The 21,148-nt window shown below is 38.6% G+C and overlaps 1 protein-coding gene across 2 annotated transcripts in view; it reads right to left on the reverse strand.

Moving 5' to 3' along the window:
- The window catches only part of FSHR (follicle stimulating hormone receptor), a 95,243-nt gene extending 76,130 nt beyond the window's left edge, over positions 1 to 19,113 (reverse strand). For both annotated transcript variants that reach the window (XM_081943391.1, XM_081943390.1), the window contains exon 1: positions 18,861 to 19,113. In XM_081943391.1, the coding sequence (XP_081799517.1) occupies positions 18,861 to 19,036 (176 nt within the window). In that variant the 5' untranslated portion in view covers positions 19,037 to 19,113. The remainder of the gene's footprint in view (positions 1 to 18,860) is intronic.
- Between the last annotated feature and the right edge of the window lie 2,035 nt (positions 19,114 to 21,148).

Consider the following 21,148-nt stretch of genomic DNA (forward strand, 5'->3'; position numbering starts at 1 on the left):
GGAGAGAGAGAGGGAGAGAGGGGGTGGGGAGAGAGAGGTCATGTTGGGAGTCCACTTCTGAAAGAATTCCATCTATAGGTACTTCATAGCAGGGCTGGCTCAATGGTGGTATCCTTTTTACAGAATAGATGGCTTCCATATATAAAGACTACTTTATTCCTAATGAATGTCTATAAAAAGAGGTGATTGGTTTGTCTCTGAAAACGGAAAGAGTGGAATACTGAAAGAGGAATTAAATGGAGGGGAAACGTACCTCAGATGGCAAGATACAGAAGAAGAAAAAATAAAAGAATTTATGGACTTAAAGAGAGAAATCTTATTAGCAACAGTTTTGATAACACCACCGACAATCAAAGGTAAGCTGATTAAGGAAACAGAAGAAGGGCATCGAAATTACATGAGAGACTTTGTAAGCAAAGAGTTGCTAAGAGGAGTCCATACAAAGTTCATTAAAGAGATGATTAGAGGACTGATACCAGAAATAGCGGAAGATATGAGACTGTTTTGCTATTGGAAAGATACAGGTTGATACATGGAAGTGTATAATTTAAAACTAGTTAAACTTAGTGAAATTTAGTGATAATAGATATAGTTAAACAAATAATAGTCCTGCCTGGAAAGGGAGCGGCTAATAAATCCAAATTTATTATTATTATAATTGATAATAATAATGTATACAACGTGTAGTGTCATGATAAGCAATAATGGGATATGAATATTGAATGGTACCCATGAAAGGAAGATTAGAAATTCTTTGGGATTATACATAAAGGTTAATTAAAAAAAAAGAACTATGTTAGACATAGTTAAGTTTTGAATATTAGGGGGAAATGTTATGATACAGGATATAGTTAAATAAAGGAGGGATAATGATAATAACGTATATATAGGTATGGGTATAACATAAGGAAATTGGATGTAAATTGCAAATAATGATTTGGAAAGAAGGATTAGAAAATTTTGTTATTGAATATTACGGATGTTTAGCTAGAATAGGATATAAAGATTCAGTTTTATTGGAGGGTTTTAGAAACAGTAAATGAAATGCCAGTATGTGGTTATGTATTAAATCTTGGTATATTTTATGATGAAAGACGTTTAAACAATTATAGTCAAATGAAAATGGAGGTATGATGATGGTAACATGTATAAATATCTGAGTCTAAAATACTTGAGTTAAATATGAAGTATGCTTGACTGTGGAAGAGATGCACGTAAGCTTTTTTGTAACCAACTGATACACTTTCTATAGTATGTAAAGGTGGATATGTTGTGTTTGTCTTGAAAAATAAAAATAAAAAAAACTTTAAAAAAAGAGTCTCCCATGACTCTGGGTGAGCTGATTTGGGGAATGTTCAATGTTCTCCCATGATGGTCAACATCAGTAGGATGTATATTATTTATTACTGTCCTGTTGCTTTTAATCCTCTGGTTTTTTTTAAGTGCACTATTCTAGCCATTGGGAGTACAGTGGCACAGAAATGTTAGTAACAATTGAATAATAAAAAAAAAACCACCCCAGCTTCTCCAGCAGCTTAGAAACATTATGGAAAAGAAAATCTTGCTTCTGGCTTTAGGAAATTAATTACATTTCTTCAGAGAAGACTCTTCAAAAGCACTTGATACAAATCATTGTAGAATTCCAGTTCACTCCCTTTTGTGAGATTGTAATCTGGAAATATATTTGTAGAGACTGATTTTGCTTTGAAACAGCAAAGGGAGGACAAGAAATACTAGTACATGAAGCGTTTCCCATCTGCTGTTGTGAGTTTAAAATGAGTGTGCAGTTTGTGCAGTCCCCACAGACTCTAGTAAATTTAACACAAATTCAGATATACAAAACCAAAGCAAGCGAATAAAAACAAATGTCCTCACCCATCTTTAAATTTGCTGTTGGTGGTACAGAGGGAAAATTCTCTTAACAGAGCAACAAGAGCTAGTAGACAAAAGACATATAGAAAGGGACAGAACAGAAAATTAGAAGTTCTAGATAATTTAGATTAAAGGATAGAAAATGGGGGAAAGACTTCAATGTGGGCTAAAAGGGTAAAAGTTAAATAATGGAGATTAAAGCTTATTGACTGAGTCCAGAATTTCTTGTCACTGTATAATATAATCAGGAAACATTAAAGTTGGCACTATCTGGATAGGGGCAGATTTGGCTAATAAGTCTATGTATTTACACTTATTAGCCAAATAATACAGAATATGGAATTGACAGTCCATGAAAACAATAATAATGATATATAATGAAAGTAAAGCATGTGTGTGCGCGTGTGTGCGTGCGTGCGTGCGTACATATGTATGTATGTATGTATGTATGTATAATAATAATAATAATAATAATAATAATAATAATAATAATAATAATAATAATAATTTATTAAATTTCTAGACCGCCCCATCTCCCCGGAGGGTATAGAGTCAATTCTGTATTGTTGGCTGACTATGCAACTGACTTGCAATGAAATGTTAGATTGAATGTGTGATGTAATAAGTATAGATTTGAAAAGAAATGTACCAAAGTCCAAAATAGCTGTGTTTGACAAGGAACATGAAATGAACAGTTGCAAGTTAAATAGTTAAAAAAAAACACCTGAAGACATAGATATATTTGTGTACATTCATATAATATTCACTAAAGATGAGAAATGGAAGGACAAATTTTAAGATATGCAAATACCAGTAGAGTGGTATTGGCAAGTTATGTACTGTTTTGGGAGTAATGAATGTTTGCTGAGAGAAGCAGAAATGGCTGTGAATAAGAGAGAGCTTTTGCCCATTTTGTTCTATTGTATGGAAGCAAAAGGTGGATATTTCAGGAATAAAATAAAAATAGCTTGAATGAAGGAAATAGTAAGTGTGTATGGTAAAATAAAAAGCATTAAAATAAAGAATAACTCAGTGCTGAATGAATATATATGGACTGCATATTAAAGTAAATGGCCAATATAAAAGTCAGCACATTGAGTTGGGTTTCTCCTACAGAGAGATTATGAATGAGGATCACATAACAAAAATATTCAAATATTATTTAATAGTTATAAATGTATGAAGGGTGGATGGCTCCAGAAAAAGGGGGTACCGAAGAAAGTCAAGATTAGATGAAGTTAATGAGATCCTCAAAAAAGATAGAAGTGAGAAGTTATTTAAAAAAGAGTAGAAAAATGTGGAGTGTTATGAAGACTGGTGTTGCTGTAACTGCATTTAACTATATTTTTTATTTGTTTGTGCTTTTGATTTTGTGCAACATTGCTTATCCCAAAAGGAAATAACAAGTTGGGTTTATACTCATACTGTGTTTCCCTGAAAATAAGACAGGGTCTTATTTTCTATTGACCCCCCAAAATAAGCACTTGGCCTTATTTTCGTGGAGGTCTTATTATTTTTGAGGTGCGGGAGGCAGCGAGCGTGGTCACCTCATGGCTACTGTTGTATTGCAATATTTTTGGGGAGAGTTTATTTTCAGGGGGGGGGATTATTTTAGCTCATGGGCTCAAAAGCCCAATTAGGTCTTATTTTCAGGGAAACAGGGTTTATAAATGAAATATTACCATCATTTCACCAGAAGGCTTATTTCCATTCTGTATAGCACTTATCATTAAGAAGTTTCCCCAAAAGATTATCTGAAATACACTGTCTTGCAATTTCTCTCCATGGGATATAATCCTGTCCTTATTTAATTCTTTATTCCTGGGCCTAATTGTGACCAAGCAAATGCCTCTTTGCCCTGCATCAATTAATATGTAATTGCATTCAGGAGGTGAACCATTTATTTAGCTAACTAATAGCCTTTTCTAGACCTCCATTAATTTCTTAGTTCTTTTTAAAGCCCTCTAAGCCAGTGACTATCATTCCTTCACACAGCAGTAGAATTTAATTCGCAAATTATGAATTCAGTGAGGGACTTTTGTTTGTTGGAATTTGATGCTATTCATTTCTATCCAACTATGATTATACTTTCAAACTGCAGTTTTCTTACATATAATTGCTCATATATTGTTTTCTTTTCTACTGTGGATTTAATTTACAGTTGGTGGAGCTCAAAGATATCAAATAATAGAAAGTAAACAGCATCCCTAGCAACTCAAGATTATACCACTGACATCTGGTAGAAAATGGCCAGATTTTGGAATTGTTGCTTCTTCCTGTTCTCTGAATAGTTGAGAAGGCAAATGATTTAATATTGTTGGGCTTCCTATTTCTATAACTACTCTTAATTCTTCTAATAATTTTTTTCAAAAACATTCCCCTCCCAACAGTTCACGTTACTGCTGGTGATGCTCTATAACAGAGGTGTCAAACACACATCATCATGGTCTTGTTATGTGACGTATTGGGACTTTTTCCCCCTTTGGTAAACCGGCCATGGGCATAGTCAGCGCGTGACACATCTGGTCCATGGGCCAGGAGTTTGACAGCCCTGCCCTATAGCCTTTGAGATTACTGGGTTTCCCCGAAAATACGACATGTCCTGCTAATAAGCCTAGGCCTGATTTTTGCCTGGTTTTTGAGGTGGGTGTAAATATACACCCTCCCCCGAAAATAAGCCCTAGTGAAAGGGTGCCGTGGCAAGTACAGGAGGAAGCCCTTCCCTTCCCCGGTCACCTTAGCACTTCTCGGCTCCTTAATCAGATCAGTTGAGCCGATCTGGCTGCCATTCAAAAAACAGCTGATTTGTGGATGCTGCTTAGGCCATGGCCTCCAGCAAGTGTGGCTGCTTTTGCCATCGATTATGGCCACAAAAGCAGCAGGAGGTCGTCATGCACCCCATGCGCCTTGCACCGGCCTTCCAAAGGGTACTGTAGCAGCAGTTATCCACAATTTTCCTATCATTATTTCACCCCGACCCACTTGGCCCAGTGAGCCACGTGGATCGGAACAAAATAAGGGTAAAAAAATTGTGGATAGCTGTTGCTACAGTACCCTTCGGAAGGCCGGCTTGAGTCTCCTGCTGCAAAAGTGGCTGCACCCAAGACTGCGTTTGGGAGAGGAGGCAAAGGGGAAGCAATCAGCTTCATCTCACCCTTGCCCTCAGCCCCCCCTTCGGCTAAGCTCAAGCAGAGAAGTGGCCTGCAGGGTTTCAGGAGCAAAGTTGAGGCTGACAGGAGTCAGGGCAGGGGGGGATGTCCAGTGTGGCCCCAGTGTTCTTCTTTCCTTGGAAATGGAATCTTGGGAGTGGGAAACAGCATTCCCAGGAAGGGTGGGTATGTTGGTATGTGTATAAAAAACACAAAGCGAGGGACCCAGCAGCCGCGGATTAAGGAGCTTTGTGAAACGTTACACCTACACACAAAGTTTGGCAAGGGAGGGAAAAGAGATACTTCCCTCTCTTGGCAATGTTTTGCTTGAAAATATTTGAGAATCAGCCAGAGAGAAGGAAGAATGAGCCCTGTGAGGAGATGCTGCCGACACTGCTGCCTGCACAGACACAGACAGAACGAAGTTCATTGAAGACTTCTCTGGCCAGCCCACAAGACTATCTGAAGGTGGAGAGGGGGAGATTTCCTGCACATTGGCAGCAGCGTCTTCTCACAAGGCTTCTTCCAACATCCCCAGTTGTATGGATTTCCATGCCTTCCTTTACGGGATATTGCTTCACATCTGGGACATCGGGAGAAGCCCTGTGAGGAGATGCCGCTGCCAATGTGTAGGAAATTCCCTCCTGCAGATCATCATTTTGAAACGTAGTGGCTGGAGGCGGCGTTTGCATCAGGTTGGGCTTTCTTTGCAAGGTGGACGATCTGGGAAGCAAGAGATTTAGGAAGCCTGGGCTGGCGTGGGTCTGTTTCTCCAGTGAAGCATCTGATTCTTCCCCAGGGGTGAATGTTTCACCCTTTGTCATCTCTCTGCCCTGGCTTGGAAGCTGCAGAGGAAGCCTGCCATGCCCGGTGAGGGGGGGGGGGAGAGAAGTCGTGTTCCTCACTGTTTCGTCCAGGGAAGTTGAACTCATGAGATTTTTTTTTTTACAGGGTGCTTCCCTGGACAAAACAGCAAGAAACATGATGGAGCTGCAAGTCTTGGGTAGAACACATGTCTTGCAACCCAACTCCTCCCACCCCACCCCAATGCTAACAGAATCCAGGCTACTTCCCTTCCCCACCTTCTCTTTAGCAAGAAGGGTGGCAGGTGGGGTGGAGGAGAAGTGAGAGGTGTGGAGTGAGACATGGCTTCTCTTGTTGTCTCTTCTCTCCCCCCCTCGCCGGGCATGGTAGGCTTCCTCTGCAGCTTCCAAGCCGGGGCAGAGAGGAGCCAAAACGCTCACCCCTGGGAATGAATCAGACACTTCACTGGAGAAACTGTCCCACGCCAACCCAGGCTTCCTAAATCTCTCACTCCCCAGATTGTCCCCCTCGCAAAGAAAGCCCAACCCGATGCAGGGCGGTGACAGGACACGTCAGAGCAGTGCCGGCCAGCCACTCGGCCGGTGCAAAGAACAGGTAGGGGAGGTGATGGGGGGTGACAGGACATGCAGTCCCATGCTTGCTGCCTCCTGCATCCCCAAAATAATAAGACACTCCCACCCCCCAATAATAAGGCTAAGGCCATATTTCTTGGGTCAAAATAAAATAAGACCCTGTCTTATTTTCGGGGAAACACGGTAGAAGTTTATGTTGCAACTCTCACCTCTTCAAACATTGCTTACCTCTGATCTAGCTGATGTTAATGTGAGCTTGGTCTGGGAAGGAAATTAAACAGTGCACTGATTCTAGTATTAAAGAAATAAAAAATAATATAACATAGCTTTCCCTTTTTTTCCTGGAAGCTGAAACTATCCCAATGAATGTCCTTATCCTATAATTAATAATTCACATTTTATGTTCCAAATTACTTGATTTTATTTTTGAAGAATAATCACATAATGCATTAGAAATCCTCTCTTATTTTTTCTTTTATATCTAAATGTGCAGAGTTCTTCACTCATTTGCATTTTCCTTTTCATAAAGGATCCTCTTGATCACAATTTTATGAAATCAGATAGAATGCCTCATTAAGATTTCTTTCTCCTATGTTTTATTGATCTGCATATGGTTTTGTGTAAGTGGATGAGATTGCAGTGATGATATGATCAATTATAAACCAAGATGCCAGGAACGTCTTGGTATGCTTTGTCAATATACAGGAACATTGCCAATGTATATGACCATTATCTTGTATTATCTTGATGTGATTATGCATATAATATGAAGAAACTCAGTGTATTTATATGAAGGAAGATTGCTTTTTGCAACAACAACAACAACAACAGCACAACAACAACAACACAACAACAACAACAACAACAACAACAACAACAACAACAACCCTTCTTACCCCTATGGGTGGTGTGTGTTTTTCTCAGTCTCAGTTCTTTTGTTAAAGGCCTGCAAATTTGAGAGTTATGCACTGTATCTTAGCTGTTCCTAACACTGCACTCTTTTGGACAGAGAGCTCTGATGTTGTTTCTGGAATCTATTCGAGCCACAGTCCCAAGTGCTCCTAACACCACTAAGGCCACTTTGGCCTTTACTTTCCACATCCTCTCCTTCTGGCTCTGGTATTTCTCTAACTTCTCATACTCCTTCTTGATGTTGCTACGTCTATCATCACTGCTGTCCTCTGGTCCTTGTCTACGACCACAATAACTGGTCATTTGGCAAGTAATTGCCAGCCTGTCTAGATTTGAAAATCCCACAGTATTTTAGCCCTCTTATACCCCCTAACATTCCTGGGATCGCCCACTTGGGAAGGTCTAGGTCACATACTGTGCAGATGTTCCGTTACACAATGTCATCTATTTTATTGTGCCTTTCAGTGCCTGTTGTTCCTCCCTGCGTGTTACACCTTGCCACTACGTGCCTCTGAAGCCTCATTGCATAATCTTCACCTTGCGTCTTATACATACATACATATGTACATGCATACATGCATACATAATGAAAGCTCTAAAAGCTGCTACAAATGATCAGCAAAATCATATGCAGGCTACTCAAAAGTGAACATTTTCATGTTTCAGTGGAAGCATAATAAATTCAGGATGGGATTAATTTTAATTCTGAAACTAATTCCAGATTTTTTTCTAATTAAGCCCAAAATGGAATGAGAGGTAGAGATTCACAGCATTCTGAAGGGATATAAAATTTAAACTTTTCTTTACATTCTATTTCTGATCTTCAGTCTCTGGATTTAAATCACCAAAAAAGCAACATCCATGTCACCTATGCACTGACAAATGGAGAAGAATAAATAGAATAGAAAATAGAAAAATAAAAAAGTTCTAGGGTGACTCAAACAATTCCAGAAAGATGGTCCAGGGAGTTGATGAGGCAGAGGTGAAGAATCTCTCTCTCTCTCTCTCTCTCTCTCTCTCTCTCTCTCTCTCTCTCTCTCTCTCTCTCCCTCCCTCCCTCCCTCCCTCCCTCCCTCTCTCTCTCTCTCTCTCTCTCTCTCTCTCAATTTTTGATCATATAAAAAGGTTGCTAAGTGGCATGTGACATGCATAAAGTAGACAAAGAGAGAGAAAGGGGGGAGCCACTTATCGTTTGCGTGCATAAGTTCTTGATTCATAGAATGAATCAATGAAGTTGAAAGAACCTATTGCCTATTAAAATCCATTGCCACATTGTCTGATTTGTGTGGCCATAAAATGCTTTAAATAAATCAATAAAATCAGTAGAGAAATCCAAGAAATGTTTTTATGGGAGAGTCCTGGAAATAACATGAGAGGCATAGTCCAGCTTATAATGAAGGAAAACACGGCTGACTTACTGAAACAACAGCCAAGCGTCAAAACATTTTCAAATCTCCAAATCATTGGTTTTAACTATTTAATGAAGATGTTAAATAACAATGTTCATGTTAACTGTGTAAATAAATAAACATAGCCCTTCATTCCTGAGAATGAAACAGACTTTTGTTTGTAGAGGCATTTTTATCTGTGTTTTAATAACTGTTTGTTCCCACTTTTTTTGTGATTTGTCTTAAGTATTTCTTTCAAGGAATTTCAAGAAGTACACAGAGTCCTTGTTTGCTTACCCATGAGAGACACTAACTCAAGAAGCCCTGTGTTTCATTGTGATAAGAGCAATTGTAGAATGGAATTGTGCTATTTCAGGAGTTGCTAACGTTGAACAGTATAATTCACTGTATTGGAATACACTTTCACATTAAACCTGCCTTACAAGTAAAATTATAGACTCATAATAAACAAAAAAAAATCTCCCCCTTAATGTGTAAGTATTATGATTTCCACTTATGCAAGTGATAATAACTCTCGTGGACAGTGCTAATGCAAGATAATACTTGCTCTACTTTTATGTTTCCCAATTCGCCATTTCTATATTTTCCTTTTTTCCAGACCCTTGGGGGGGAGGGGGGAGAGGAACCCCTTTGATTTTTCTGCATTCAGTTAGATAATTTAAGGAGCAACAGCTATCCAAAGCTCTTAACTGTCTGTACAAGCCTATCTGAGAATGGTATATAAGTAATAAATCATCTGCATAGTGGTAATGACATCTAGCTTATATAAGGTTTATTAAAGCTATGCACAAATGCCCTCTTGAAATTATTTCTCTGGCAAGCTACTTCCCTGGCAAAAACAGCATACCAAATTTCTCTAGGAATAAGCAGTAAATCTTCTATATTCCTCAGGGATATGCTGGCAGTAAAACCTTTTTGATGGCTTTACCCAGTGATAACAACTGCCTTGGCAACCAGATCTCATTTCTAATGTTCAATAATAGACTTTGAATCATTCTCTGGCCTCTCATATGACAAAGATGATAAGGAGAGATGAGAAAAATGAGAGTGGGGTGACTGCAGTGAAATTCTTGCATTCAATGTCTTCTCAGGTTTTATGGACTTCCCTTGAAATCCTCCTCTTCCCCTAAACTCTTCTCTTCCTTTGACCATTCTGATAATCTTCAAGCCACAAAAATGTTTTGAGATCGGTCTCATGGCAACCTTTAGCAAAGGACTAATTTACCAAAGGACCAATGTAGTGAGAAGCTACCTTAGGCAGCAAGGTTAAGAACCACTAATAGCAGGTCACTTTCTTTCCTTGGGAAGTCCCACTCCAGCACACACTGGGGGAATCTCTGCAGAAGGGAACAGCTATTTCCTGCTTCCAGTTTTCTTTGTGGAATTATGGCGATGAAGAACTCCCGATAAGGAGCTTTCCTGACTAAAGATTTCGTCAGCTTGCTTCTTAGGCTCAATAAGACCTCACTCCCTGCTGATGGTGTCATCATCAAAGGGGATGAGAGCTCCTTGAGTGGAATCAACAAGTTCATCTACACAACTAAACATTGAGTGTTTTGAGATTCTAACCCAGGAAGAACTGCTTTTTTTTGTTATTTGATTTTTGTTTGGCATTATTAAATGTATTAGGGAAATGGTGGGAAAAGCAGTTGAGTGAACAAACAAACATCATTATATTTATTGCAGTCAAGGGGCAGGGATATTAAATGCTGAAGGTCAAAAATTAAAATAGCAGGGCAAAGTGGGAATATGATGGGAAGCTGCAACTTGGCTACTTCTTCATTGTCAGTCCCTAGCCTGTTGTATTACAGAATATCCTGGTAGAAGAACTGGAAAAAGCTGGTCCTTTCTCTCCCTGTGATATTTACTAGATTAGCAATTTCATTCAGGATTAAATGCTTGATAATAGAAATATTTGAATGTTTAAATGTTAAATATTTAAATGTTTTAGTTTTAACATAAGGAAAACAAAGATAATGACAACAGGTGCACATAGACATGCAATGTTTAAAATCAATAAAGAAGAAATGGAATTAGTTAGAGAATTCATTTTCCTTGGATCAAAAGTTGTTCACCATGATACCTCTGTTCCTGAAGTCAAATGCAGAATAACCTTAGGCCGACTGCAATGGTTAACACGTATAAGGTCTGGAAAAGCAGAGGTATTGATATAAATATAAAAAGCAGGTTAGTTAGAGAATAGTCTTCCCTATAAGGATGTATGAGAATGAGAATTGGACACTAAGAATGGCTGATTGAAGAAGAATTGATGCTTTTGAACTGTGGTGCTGGCGTAAATTATTAGGTATGCCACGGACTGCCAGAGCAGCCAACAGAGAGATGTTGAATCATATAAAACCAGACACATCATTAGAAGCCAAAATCACAAGGCTACGTCTGATTTACTTTGGCCATGTCATGCATGCAACTTCATTGAAGAAGTCAGTGATGCTAGGAATGGTTAGGGGAACAAGAAGAAGGGGCAAGCAAAGTACATGCTGAACCGATAAGATCAAAATTGATACAAAGATGAACATCCAACAACTGAAAGAAGCTGTGCTTAACAAGGAGCTAATAGTCAGACATGGCTGAATGGTTAAAACAACAACTATGGAAATATTACAAGCAACTGATGTGGCGTTAAAAAGCAGAAATTAAAATCGGGTCTAAACTGCAACTTTAACCTAGAGAGGTCGTAAAACTATACAGGATTGCCACCCATAAACTGGCGAAATTTGAATGCTGCTGCATTTGAGTGACAAGGGAAATATAGGAATACTATGTAGTGTACTATTCTTCTTTGCCATAGTATTAAGTCTTAGACTTTTTGCAGGAGTTCAGAGTCCATGCTGAGGCTATCCAGTCCAGAATGACTCAAGATTTCATGCCATTCCACATAGCTCTGTGTTATTTCTTATGCTGTTTAACATATACACGAAACCACTGTGGGAGTAATTTGGAGTTTGGTTTTGAATACAGTCAGAATGCTGATGATACCCAGCTTTTTAGTACACTTGAATGTTGCCTACTTGGAAATGAGCTGGAAGAGGGTGAACAAGCTGAAACTCAATACAGATAAATAGAGGTGCTATGAATTAGGGAAAAAAATAAATTTTGGGACTGAGATGAAATTTGCTCAGGTTTGAGTTGCATTGTTTTTGCAAAATATTCTGCCAAAAGTGACTACCTGTACTGGCTAAAGTTACCAACAGTTAGTTCCACCTTATTTTCACTATCTTTAACTAAGGAAAAAGCCTGAAATCACCAAGTGATAACAACTGCTTGCACCAGAGATGGTATTCAGCAGATTCTGACCAGTTCTGGAGAACTGGTAGTGGAAGTAGTTCAGAGAACCAGTAAACTGGCCCCCACCCCATCTATTCTCTGCTTCCTGACTCCCAGCTGATTGGGAGGAAATGGGGATTTTGCAGCATCCTTCCCCTGCCATGCCCACCAAGCCATGCCCACCAAGCCACGCCCCCAAGCCACACCCACAGGACCGGTAGTAAAAAAAAAAAAAGAATCCTACCACTGGCTTGCACAGTTTAAAGTTGTTGACCTTTAAAGCCGGAAATGGCTTAGACTCTGGTAATCTGCAGGGTTACCTCACCTGCTATGAGCCTGTCCACTGTCAGTCAACAGAAAATATCTTTCTGAAGATTTGGCTCTTAGAAGTTAGATTATTAGGTAGGTGAGAAAGAAACTTCAGTTTTGTTACTATTGCAAACTCACTTGGATGTTGGAATACACAGAGAAGTGGATTATAAATTCAATAATAAAAAAAATACCTGGTAGTCTGGAATGGCTGTCCTAGAGCTAATGGACTAGTCCTGATTAAGAAGGTGGACAGAGAGGCAGTTGGCTTAGACCAGGGGTGTCAAACTTGTGGCCTGCGAGCGGATGTGTCAAGCACTGGCGATGCCCACCCGGGTTCAGCGAAGGGGAAAAAAGTCACGATACATCACGTGACGACGTGACAATGCAAGTTTGACACCCCTGGCTTAGGCAATACATTTTAGCAGATATGTTGCTCTGTTTTGAAGTAAATAATAGGGACTGAGGTGGTGAGAGAGTCGAGGTGGCGCAGTGGTTAGAGTGCAGTATTGCAGGCTACTTCTGCTGACTGACGGCTGCTTGCAATTTGGCAGTTCGAATCTCACCAGGCTCAAGGTTGACTCAGCCTTCCATCCTTCCGAGGTCGGTAAAATGAGGACCCAGATTATTGGGGGCAATATGCTGACTCTGTAAACCACTTAGAGAGGGCTGTAAAAACACTATGAAGTGATATGTAAGTATAACTGCTATTGCTATAATAGGAAGCAGGTGCTAAATGAGTAGGAAACTAATTTTCTCCATAAATTATCCTGTACCATTAAGTAAAGATAAAGGGTGAATCTTAGAAATAGTGCAATGCAGATGATGTAAGACCAAACATAGTTATCAATGGCCACCAGTGTGGACGGGAAAAAAATCAAAACAGGACAAATTTTTTTTTTGAAGCAGAAATCAAGACAGTTTTCTACCTTTCACCAAAAAAGTTATGGTTCCTCATAGGTTCTGTCTTTTGGAAGGAAATGTCCCAACTTAAACTTAATAGAGACAGTTGGTACAACTTCCCAGTAATAAATCTCCTTATAACTGACTTCCAGACACTGCTATTTCAAGGAGCAGACTAGGGAGTTGACCTCTTAAGTAAATTTATTTATAGAATGCTCCAGGTTCAAAAATACATGCATTTGTTTAATCTGAAGGTTTTTCTATTGATGTCTGCAATGCATTACAAGCCTTTGGTTGGTAGAGAAGTCTATTGATGAATGCAATTACATTAAATATACCTCATCCCTATTTTTATATTTCATAGATCAGACAGCAGAAATGATTGAAAATTCCTGGCAGATAAATTCGGATCTTTCAGTGTGCAATCTACTTAAAGGATGTGTCATCAGATGGACAGTAATTTTTAAAAGAATTGTTTTTCAAAGGTAAAACTGAGCGAGCAAATCAGCATTGGATGTCTATATTCCAACTTTTTGCTTAGGCTTCTCATCATCCCTGTCTAGACTCTATAGTTAGCAGACAAAGAGCACCAACAATCTTCTGCAACCTTGATTGCTTGTGAAATTCATAGGAATATTTCAAACTAGTGAGGGCAGGAAACTTCTATAAGCTCTATCGTTGTTGTTTCTAGTGTGAAAACAGTGTACTTAGCTCAGGCTGTCATGTAAATGTTGGCCAAAAAACAAGGTTCTAACATATGTACTTGTTAAAAACAAGCTAATGATATTGGAGTTGTGGGGGAGCAGTCAGAAAAGTACAACACATTTCTAGGGACTAGGAAAGGCTAAACTTTGCTGGCTGGGTAATTCCACACATCTTAAAGTTGCCAACGTTGAGAAGCATTGCCTTGGATCTTTGTAGGACACTTTGTTGGGTAGATTTAATAAATTATTTATATTCTCTTACTACTTATTTTTCACCCATTTTTTCTTGAAAAGAAACCCTGAGAGATTCCCATATTCTTTTGATCTCCTTTTTCATTTTATCCTCACTATAGTAAGAATTGTGCCTCGTTTAGATTATCTAGTGAGCTCTTTGGCTCAGAAGGCATTTCTGAATATCTAATATTCAACATCTGGCATGCTATCATTATATTACTCTATAATATTGACTATATTCTCTCTCTTATATGCATACACTATCATATTTACTGCACACTGTACTTGTGGATATTCTCAAGCGATATCTTTGCAATAATAATGCTAGGTCATCTAAATTTTACTTTATAGCATGCTAGATAGCAGTGAGCTGGCAATGATTTCAAATGAGTTTGTTTCTGTATTAGAAATGACTCCTTTATCTGAATACCCACGTTATGAGATCTATAAAAGCACACCAGAGCATATATGTATCTGAATATTGCAGAACTGTAAGCCAAAATCAGACCATATCACATTTAAGCAAATATATAAACTCAAGTCACTAAAAGAGAGGGTTAGTATTCTATAAATTAATCTAACCATTTTGTAATAATCTACTCCCCCTTTCTGTTATTCTGTTATTCTCTGCAGAAAGTTACTGCACAAACTGCTTTATTTATCGCATTTGTGAAATGCATATTTTGAGCAATATCTTCATATTGATGTTTAATAGAAGTAGTCTTATTTAATAATTAGAGTAAAATGGGGGTGGTGGTTTGGAGATTTTTGCTACATTTCCACATCATACTCTGAATGCCTAAACACTTTGATGAGTAAGTATGTGAACTCTAATGTAAGTGTTGCCTTCAGTGGGATTTTTCCCAAGGTAAATCTGTGCAGGCCTGTATATGATGATTGGACCTGCTTTATTTGGTGAATACACTTGTTTAGTAAATAAACCCATTTTATAAAGCACAGATACGTACCACAATACCACAACCACAATTGCAACTAACCAAGTTTAGTATGTTGTACAAAAGGACCAGCTAAATCTTTCCATGATAGAATTAATCACACCATACAAATCCAGAGAAAGAATTGCTTTCATTGATATTTATGCATAAATGGAACAGTCATTGAAAACAGAAAGGGGGACTACAGTAGCCCATCCTGACCATCTGACTCAGCTCAACAGGCTAAGGAGCCTAACCAGAAAAAGGTTATGGGGAACATTTTCTGTGATTCAGGAGAAAAGAGGAAAAGAAATCCTACTACCTCCCTGCCTGATTATTTTATTTCTGCATTGAGTGGGGATTGAATTTGATTGCATTAAATAATTCTTTTGAACCTCTTGATTTTATATGGTCTATCTTTCTATTAAATCCTTAGGGCTTAACATGCTCTTCCAGGCATTGCCGGTATGACTTTTCACACTGTTCTTGAACTCTCAAAATAAGACTTGAATCAATATTTGGTCCAATGCCTATTAAGCGTTTGATTAATGGACACTTTTTATCTTTTCCTTTCATCCATCTACTTTTCTACCAAATTTGGATTGTAGAGTGAATACTTTTGCATAAGAACAGCTGAGAGGAACAGCTGAGAAGAATAAATGTTACAAAGAGACAGACTGCACACTGCTGTGGAAATTTAGTCTCAAACAAAATCTAAAGCAGAGTTGTGATTATTCCTCAGGTAAAAAGACTCAGGAAGACTAAAATGTAATTGATAGCATAATTTCTATCTAGGATAGAAATGTGGGGTGGTGGTTTGCTCATTTCTACACTATGACTAAGATTTTCTGTCTCACTCGCCATCTTCAGGCTGGATTTTGAGCTTAAAGTGTGATCGGAGCTGCTGTCTTTCTATAAATCTTGGTGTGTGTGTGTGGAGTGCTGGCTTTGTTTCAGTAAGTGGAATGATTGGTTGTGTGGTTGTATCATGATTGGTAGATTGGTGCTGATTGGTGCTGGCTGTGTGTCTATTGTTGTTTTGTGTTGTAATGGGTGGTGGGTGGGGCTCGTTTGTTGACTAGGGCTGGTTTCCAGATGTCTGCTAGGCAGGAGGTATCATCACATTTTTTCATGTTGTGGAGTGTTTCTCTATTTCGATAGCTTCCATAATTATTTTCTTGTTGAACTGTTCTGTTTTGGAGATTAACCTGGTTCCTTCAAAATTAATTTCATGTCCTGTAGCTTTAAGGTGCTGGAAAAGGGAGGAAGTTTTTTCTTTTTTCTTGCTGCATTCTTGTGTTCTGCGATGCGGGCATTTATTCTCCTGTTCATTTGTCCTATGTATGTTGCAGGGCAGATTTTGCATGATATTTCATAGACTCCTTGGTTTTCTAGCTGGATTTTGTCTTTGGGGTTTCTTAAGATGTTGACTATTTTTTGGTCAGTGTTGAAGCTGTCTTGATATTGTGCTTGTGGAGAATTTTGCTGATTTTAACTGTGGTGCCTTTGATGTAAGGGAGGAGGGCGATGCTGTTGTCCTGTTCTATGTCTTGGTTTTTGGGGGGAGTCTCCCTTTGGATTAGGTTGGTAATTGTTTTTCTTTGGAATCCGTTAGAGATTAATATGTTTGTGAGAGTGTCTAATTCAATTTTCAGTGATCTTTGTCGGCTAGGCGTTTGGTTCTGGAGATGAGGGTCTTAGCTACAGAGTCGATATGTGCAGGGTGGTGATGGGATTGTGCGTTTAAGTAATGATTGGTGTGTGTTTTCTTTCCTGTAGATGGTGTGTCCTAGGGAGCCATTGGGTTTTTTGTAGATTAGGATGTCCAAAAAGAGAAGTTGGTTGTTAGCTTCCATTTCCATGGTGAATTGTATTTTGGGGTGTAGACTGTTGAGATGTGTGAGGCTGTTGAGATGTGTTCCTTGCTCTTTTCCAAAGAAAAACAATTACCAACCTAATCCAAAGGGAGACTCCCCCCCCTTTCTTTTATTTTTTTCACAGTCCCCACAAATGTCAATGCTGCTTTAAAGGAGATCTTGTCCAATTAGCTGCCTGATGGGCTTGTTTTGGACTGTGCTTAATTATGGAGGGTCCCCAATTATGCATTCCCTCACCTGAACTTATTTGTGTTTATGATTTCTAACTGCTTTTGTAGAACATTTTAATTGGTGGTTTCATTCTTTGTTACTTTTGTGTGAGATGAGCAGCCATATAAATTTGACAATGAAATAAATATTTGACTCTAAGCTGTGTCAGTTATGAAGAATGGAGAGTGGGATAAGATAAAGGCAATATTATGAGATCGCAATAGAAACAAAAGTTGCTGGGCAATGTATGTGCCATGGAAAGGTCCTGAAAGTGTATTTGAGCTGCTCAATATCATATTTCTCCATTAATGCTATTTCACCACATAGAAAGAAAGAAAGAAAGAAAGAAAGAAAGAAAGAAAGAAAGAAAGAAAGAAAGAAAGAAAAAGAAAGAAAAAGAAAGAAAAAGAAAGAAAAAGAAAGAAATACACACACACACACACACATTTTCATTTTGAGGGGTGACTCTAACCTGCACACTAAAGCGGTGCAGCCAGACACAAATTTGCTAGTAGATGATCTCACTTTCAGTTGTCTCTCAGGCTATTTACTTTTTTGCTATTACTTGCATGAAAATATGATATTTTTAAAATTACATCTTTATTTAGAGAAGAAATCTTCATGTCTAAATTTTATACATTCTCACTTTTGGTACATAGTTGCATTGATCTTTGCCCAGAAAAACAACAACAACAACAACTACAAATTCACTTACAAGGTCCCTTTTTTGTAAAGATCCCAATAATCCTGTAAAACTTTACTGATGTAAGGCAGCTCTTCTGCAGTTACAGCTATGTCATCAGGTTCATTAGGACGGTCACATTAGACCCACTTTCTTGGGATTAAGCTCCACTGAACTCTGAGACATCTAAAGGCTTCAACTGCATCAAACAAGATTTAAGGCTATAAACTCTTTTTGTACCTTCACAGATATGGACACATTTTTGTACTCTGCAGGCAGATGGAGAAACTGTTCTGTTTTTGAGATGGAAAAAATACAATTATTTTTAAGGTAGTAACAGCATTGGTGCTCCAGGAGAGCGTGGAAGCAATTTGTAAATTGCTTCATGTCTGTAGAAAATGAATGAAAACTTTAAGAAACTCTTCCGCTGGAGAAACTGTCTCATTTATTCTCATTAGCTGTTCTTCACAAGGACCATTTGCTCCACTGACTTTTGTAAGAGTCACCCTGCCTCTTTACAAAACTCTGCAAAGTACTGTGTGATCCTAACACAAACCACCAAATTTATGTCAAGAAACCTATACCTTCTTCCTGAAGAAGTGACCATTGTCAGATTTCTAACTTCTTAGCAAGCAGATGTTCTCTGTTCAGTTTCAACTGCGCTAAAATTCAAGCTTTAGAGAGGAAGTACTGGGTGTTTTGATATAAATTACTTCGAAAGCATCCACTGCTTTCAAAAGAAACTTTGTTTTAAACTTCTGTCTGAGGTGGCTTATCTTTGCAGCTGCAAAATACCATGGGAATGAACTTCAAGGGCTGCAGTGCTCTGAAAGAATCATCAATCCCCAAAAGCTTCCACCCCACACAAACACATTGAAAATGTTCACCGGACCTATCAAATGAGAAGCTGACCCAGAGAGACAAGAACAAAAGCTGTTGTTGACTTGGCTTTTTTTTTGTCTGCTTCTCTTTTTTTACTCACAGTTCAGTGGAATTCCTGGGGATGTCCCGTGGTACAGAGGTCACCTCACTCTCCTGACAGATGAATGCCATTCTGTCCGAGCACTGACAGAGGGCATGCTGGCACCCTAAGCAAGCCCCCAAGAGAAGCCACAGGCTGAGGAGAAACAGAGCCATGCTTGCTTCTACGTTGCCCATGCCTCCCTGAGCTACTGGGAAATAAGCTCCTCCTGCCTCCCACCATCACTCTCTTCCCTGAGGATCCGCCTTCAAGATTTGTGGTGAGTCATGTGATGCCCAAGGAAGAACATCTCTGTGCATCAGGGTTTTCAGCCTATCAGAGTTTAAGGAAAGGTGGAGTTACGATGGGACTGTCTCTGCTTCATGTGCTCGTCATATACTTTTTACACTCTAGATTTGGGTGTTTGGCATCAGTGAGAGAACTTAGCACACTGCAATATTCAAAGTAATTTTATTTGCTGACATTCATTTACACTTGTTCCATGTAATTCAGTATAGACTGACTTTCTTTAAGGCAGGACTAGGAAACAATTTTTAAGTCAAGTGAATTGCCACAAGTACACTCTCCAAGGTGGGTAGGGACTTACTAAAAATTAAATTTGATTAAATTTAAATCCACACTTAATTAATTGCAGTGCATTTGATTATTCCCCACAGAGTTAAATATAGAATCCTGCTGTCATATTACCAATTAAAATTCATTAGGAACCTTTGATGATGCTCATAGCTTGGAGCATCTAAGCCATCATGGGGGCCACATGTTGCCCTAGGATCCCAGGATGAACTCCTCTGCTTTATGGGAGCACCATATTTCCTGACTAGGTTATTGTGAGCTGTTAGATTACTGTCCTGTAAAGGAATATGGAAGCTGCTCTGTTTTTCTCGTGTTTTTAGAATCTACAAAAGAAAATGAATGTCAGGAGAGAAAATAAAAAGGAGCCTAAAAAAAATTTATGGACATGATAACACAGACGATAGACTCAGAAGCACAGTGAAAGAGAAAGCAAAGCAAAACCAAAGAGGAAGGAAAATAATAAAGAAGAACCACTTTTCATGGAAATGTATTAAGCTCCCTTACACATACGTATTTAGTCCTATCCAACCAGGAATCCTGTGAGTTGTAATCCAATTGTTCTGGAAGGTTGAGGAAGGCTGATTTATTTCAATATTTTATTTTCAATATTTTTTTTTTACAACCAAGGAACAGCTTGCCTTCAGAAGTTGAGAATGCTCCATTCCTGGAAGTTTTTAAGAGATTGGACATCCATTTGTGCAGAATGGTATGTGGTCACTGGCTTGGCCAGGACATTGGATGAAAAGACCTCCAAGGTCCCTTCCAATTCTGTTATTTTGTCTCTGTAAGTATCTAAGCCAGAGGGCCTTGTTTTTTTGGACCTCTGATAAACATGCTAAAATAAGGGAATTAGTTGGTGATTGTTCCACTTTGGAGCGGTTGTGACTGAATGATTTTTTTTTTCTGAACCAAGCAAGGAAATTAAATAAACCTTCACTTGAGTAGAAAATTAGTGTGTTAAGGAGAGGACTAGGTTCAAACTCATCCCCTTGGAATCTACTCTATTTTTTTTTAAAGTGTGATAAATTAATACTGAAATATGTGAAGCATCTTGTGATCATCTGCCCTTATATTTAATTCATTCGGTCCAAACTCATACTGGTTTATCATCTCATACTTCATTTGTGGGAAGTCCCCTGTTGAGGATTACAAGCTTTCAGATCATACTTACCGAAAAATGGTCCATAAATATTCTTTGACACAATGTGGTTTGCCATTCGTTTCAAAGTTTGCCAAGTATTTTGATAATGTGTATAAACAAACAATTTGTAGGCACATAATAAACACCTTCTTTCTCTCTGACCTAAAGTTGTCTAGTTGCTTTTAGACAAAGAAAGTACACTCTTGGTAAAAGTACTTTCATGTTGCTTAAATGCTAAGAAGGATTGTTTAGTTAAGATTTAATCCATAGTGGTATTCAAAGAAATTTGAGGCTGAAGAGAGAGAGGGAGAGAGAGAGAGAGAGAGAGAGAGAGAGAGAGAGAGAGAGAGAGAGAGGGGGGGGGGGGAGGGAGGGAGGGAGGGAGGGAGGGAGGTTATGATGTAACTGTGACTAACAGATATTAAATCAGGAAATATTTTTTCAGGGTTGAAATGCAATTGTGGGCCATAGGTTTGAAGGTCATCCTGGACCTTTGGGATTCTCATTTTTTATTCAGACAGGGAGCAATTTAGATTCTGCAATGTTTCTAGTTAAACCACTTGGAGATTGAACG

Source organism: Natrix helvetica (genome assembly GCF_964273705.1).
Source record: "Natrix helvetica genome assembly, chromosome: 2".
Lineage (NCBI taxonomy): Eukaryota > Metazoa > Chordata > Lepidosauria > Squamata > Natricidae > Natrix > Natrix helvetica.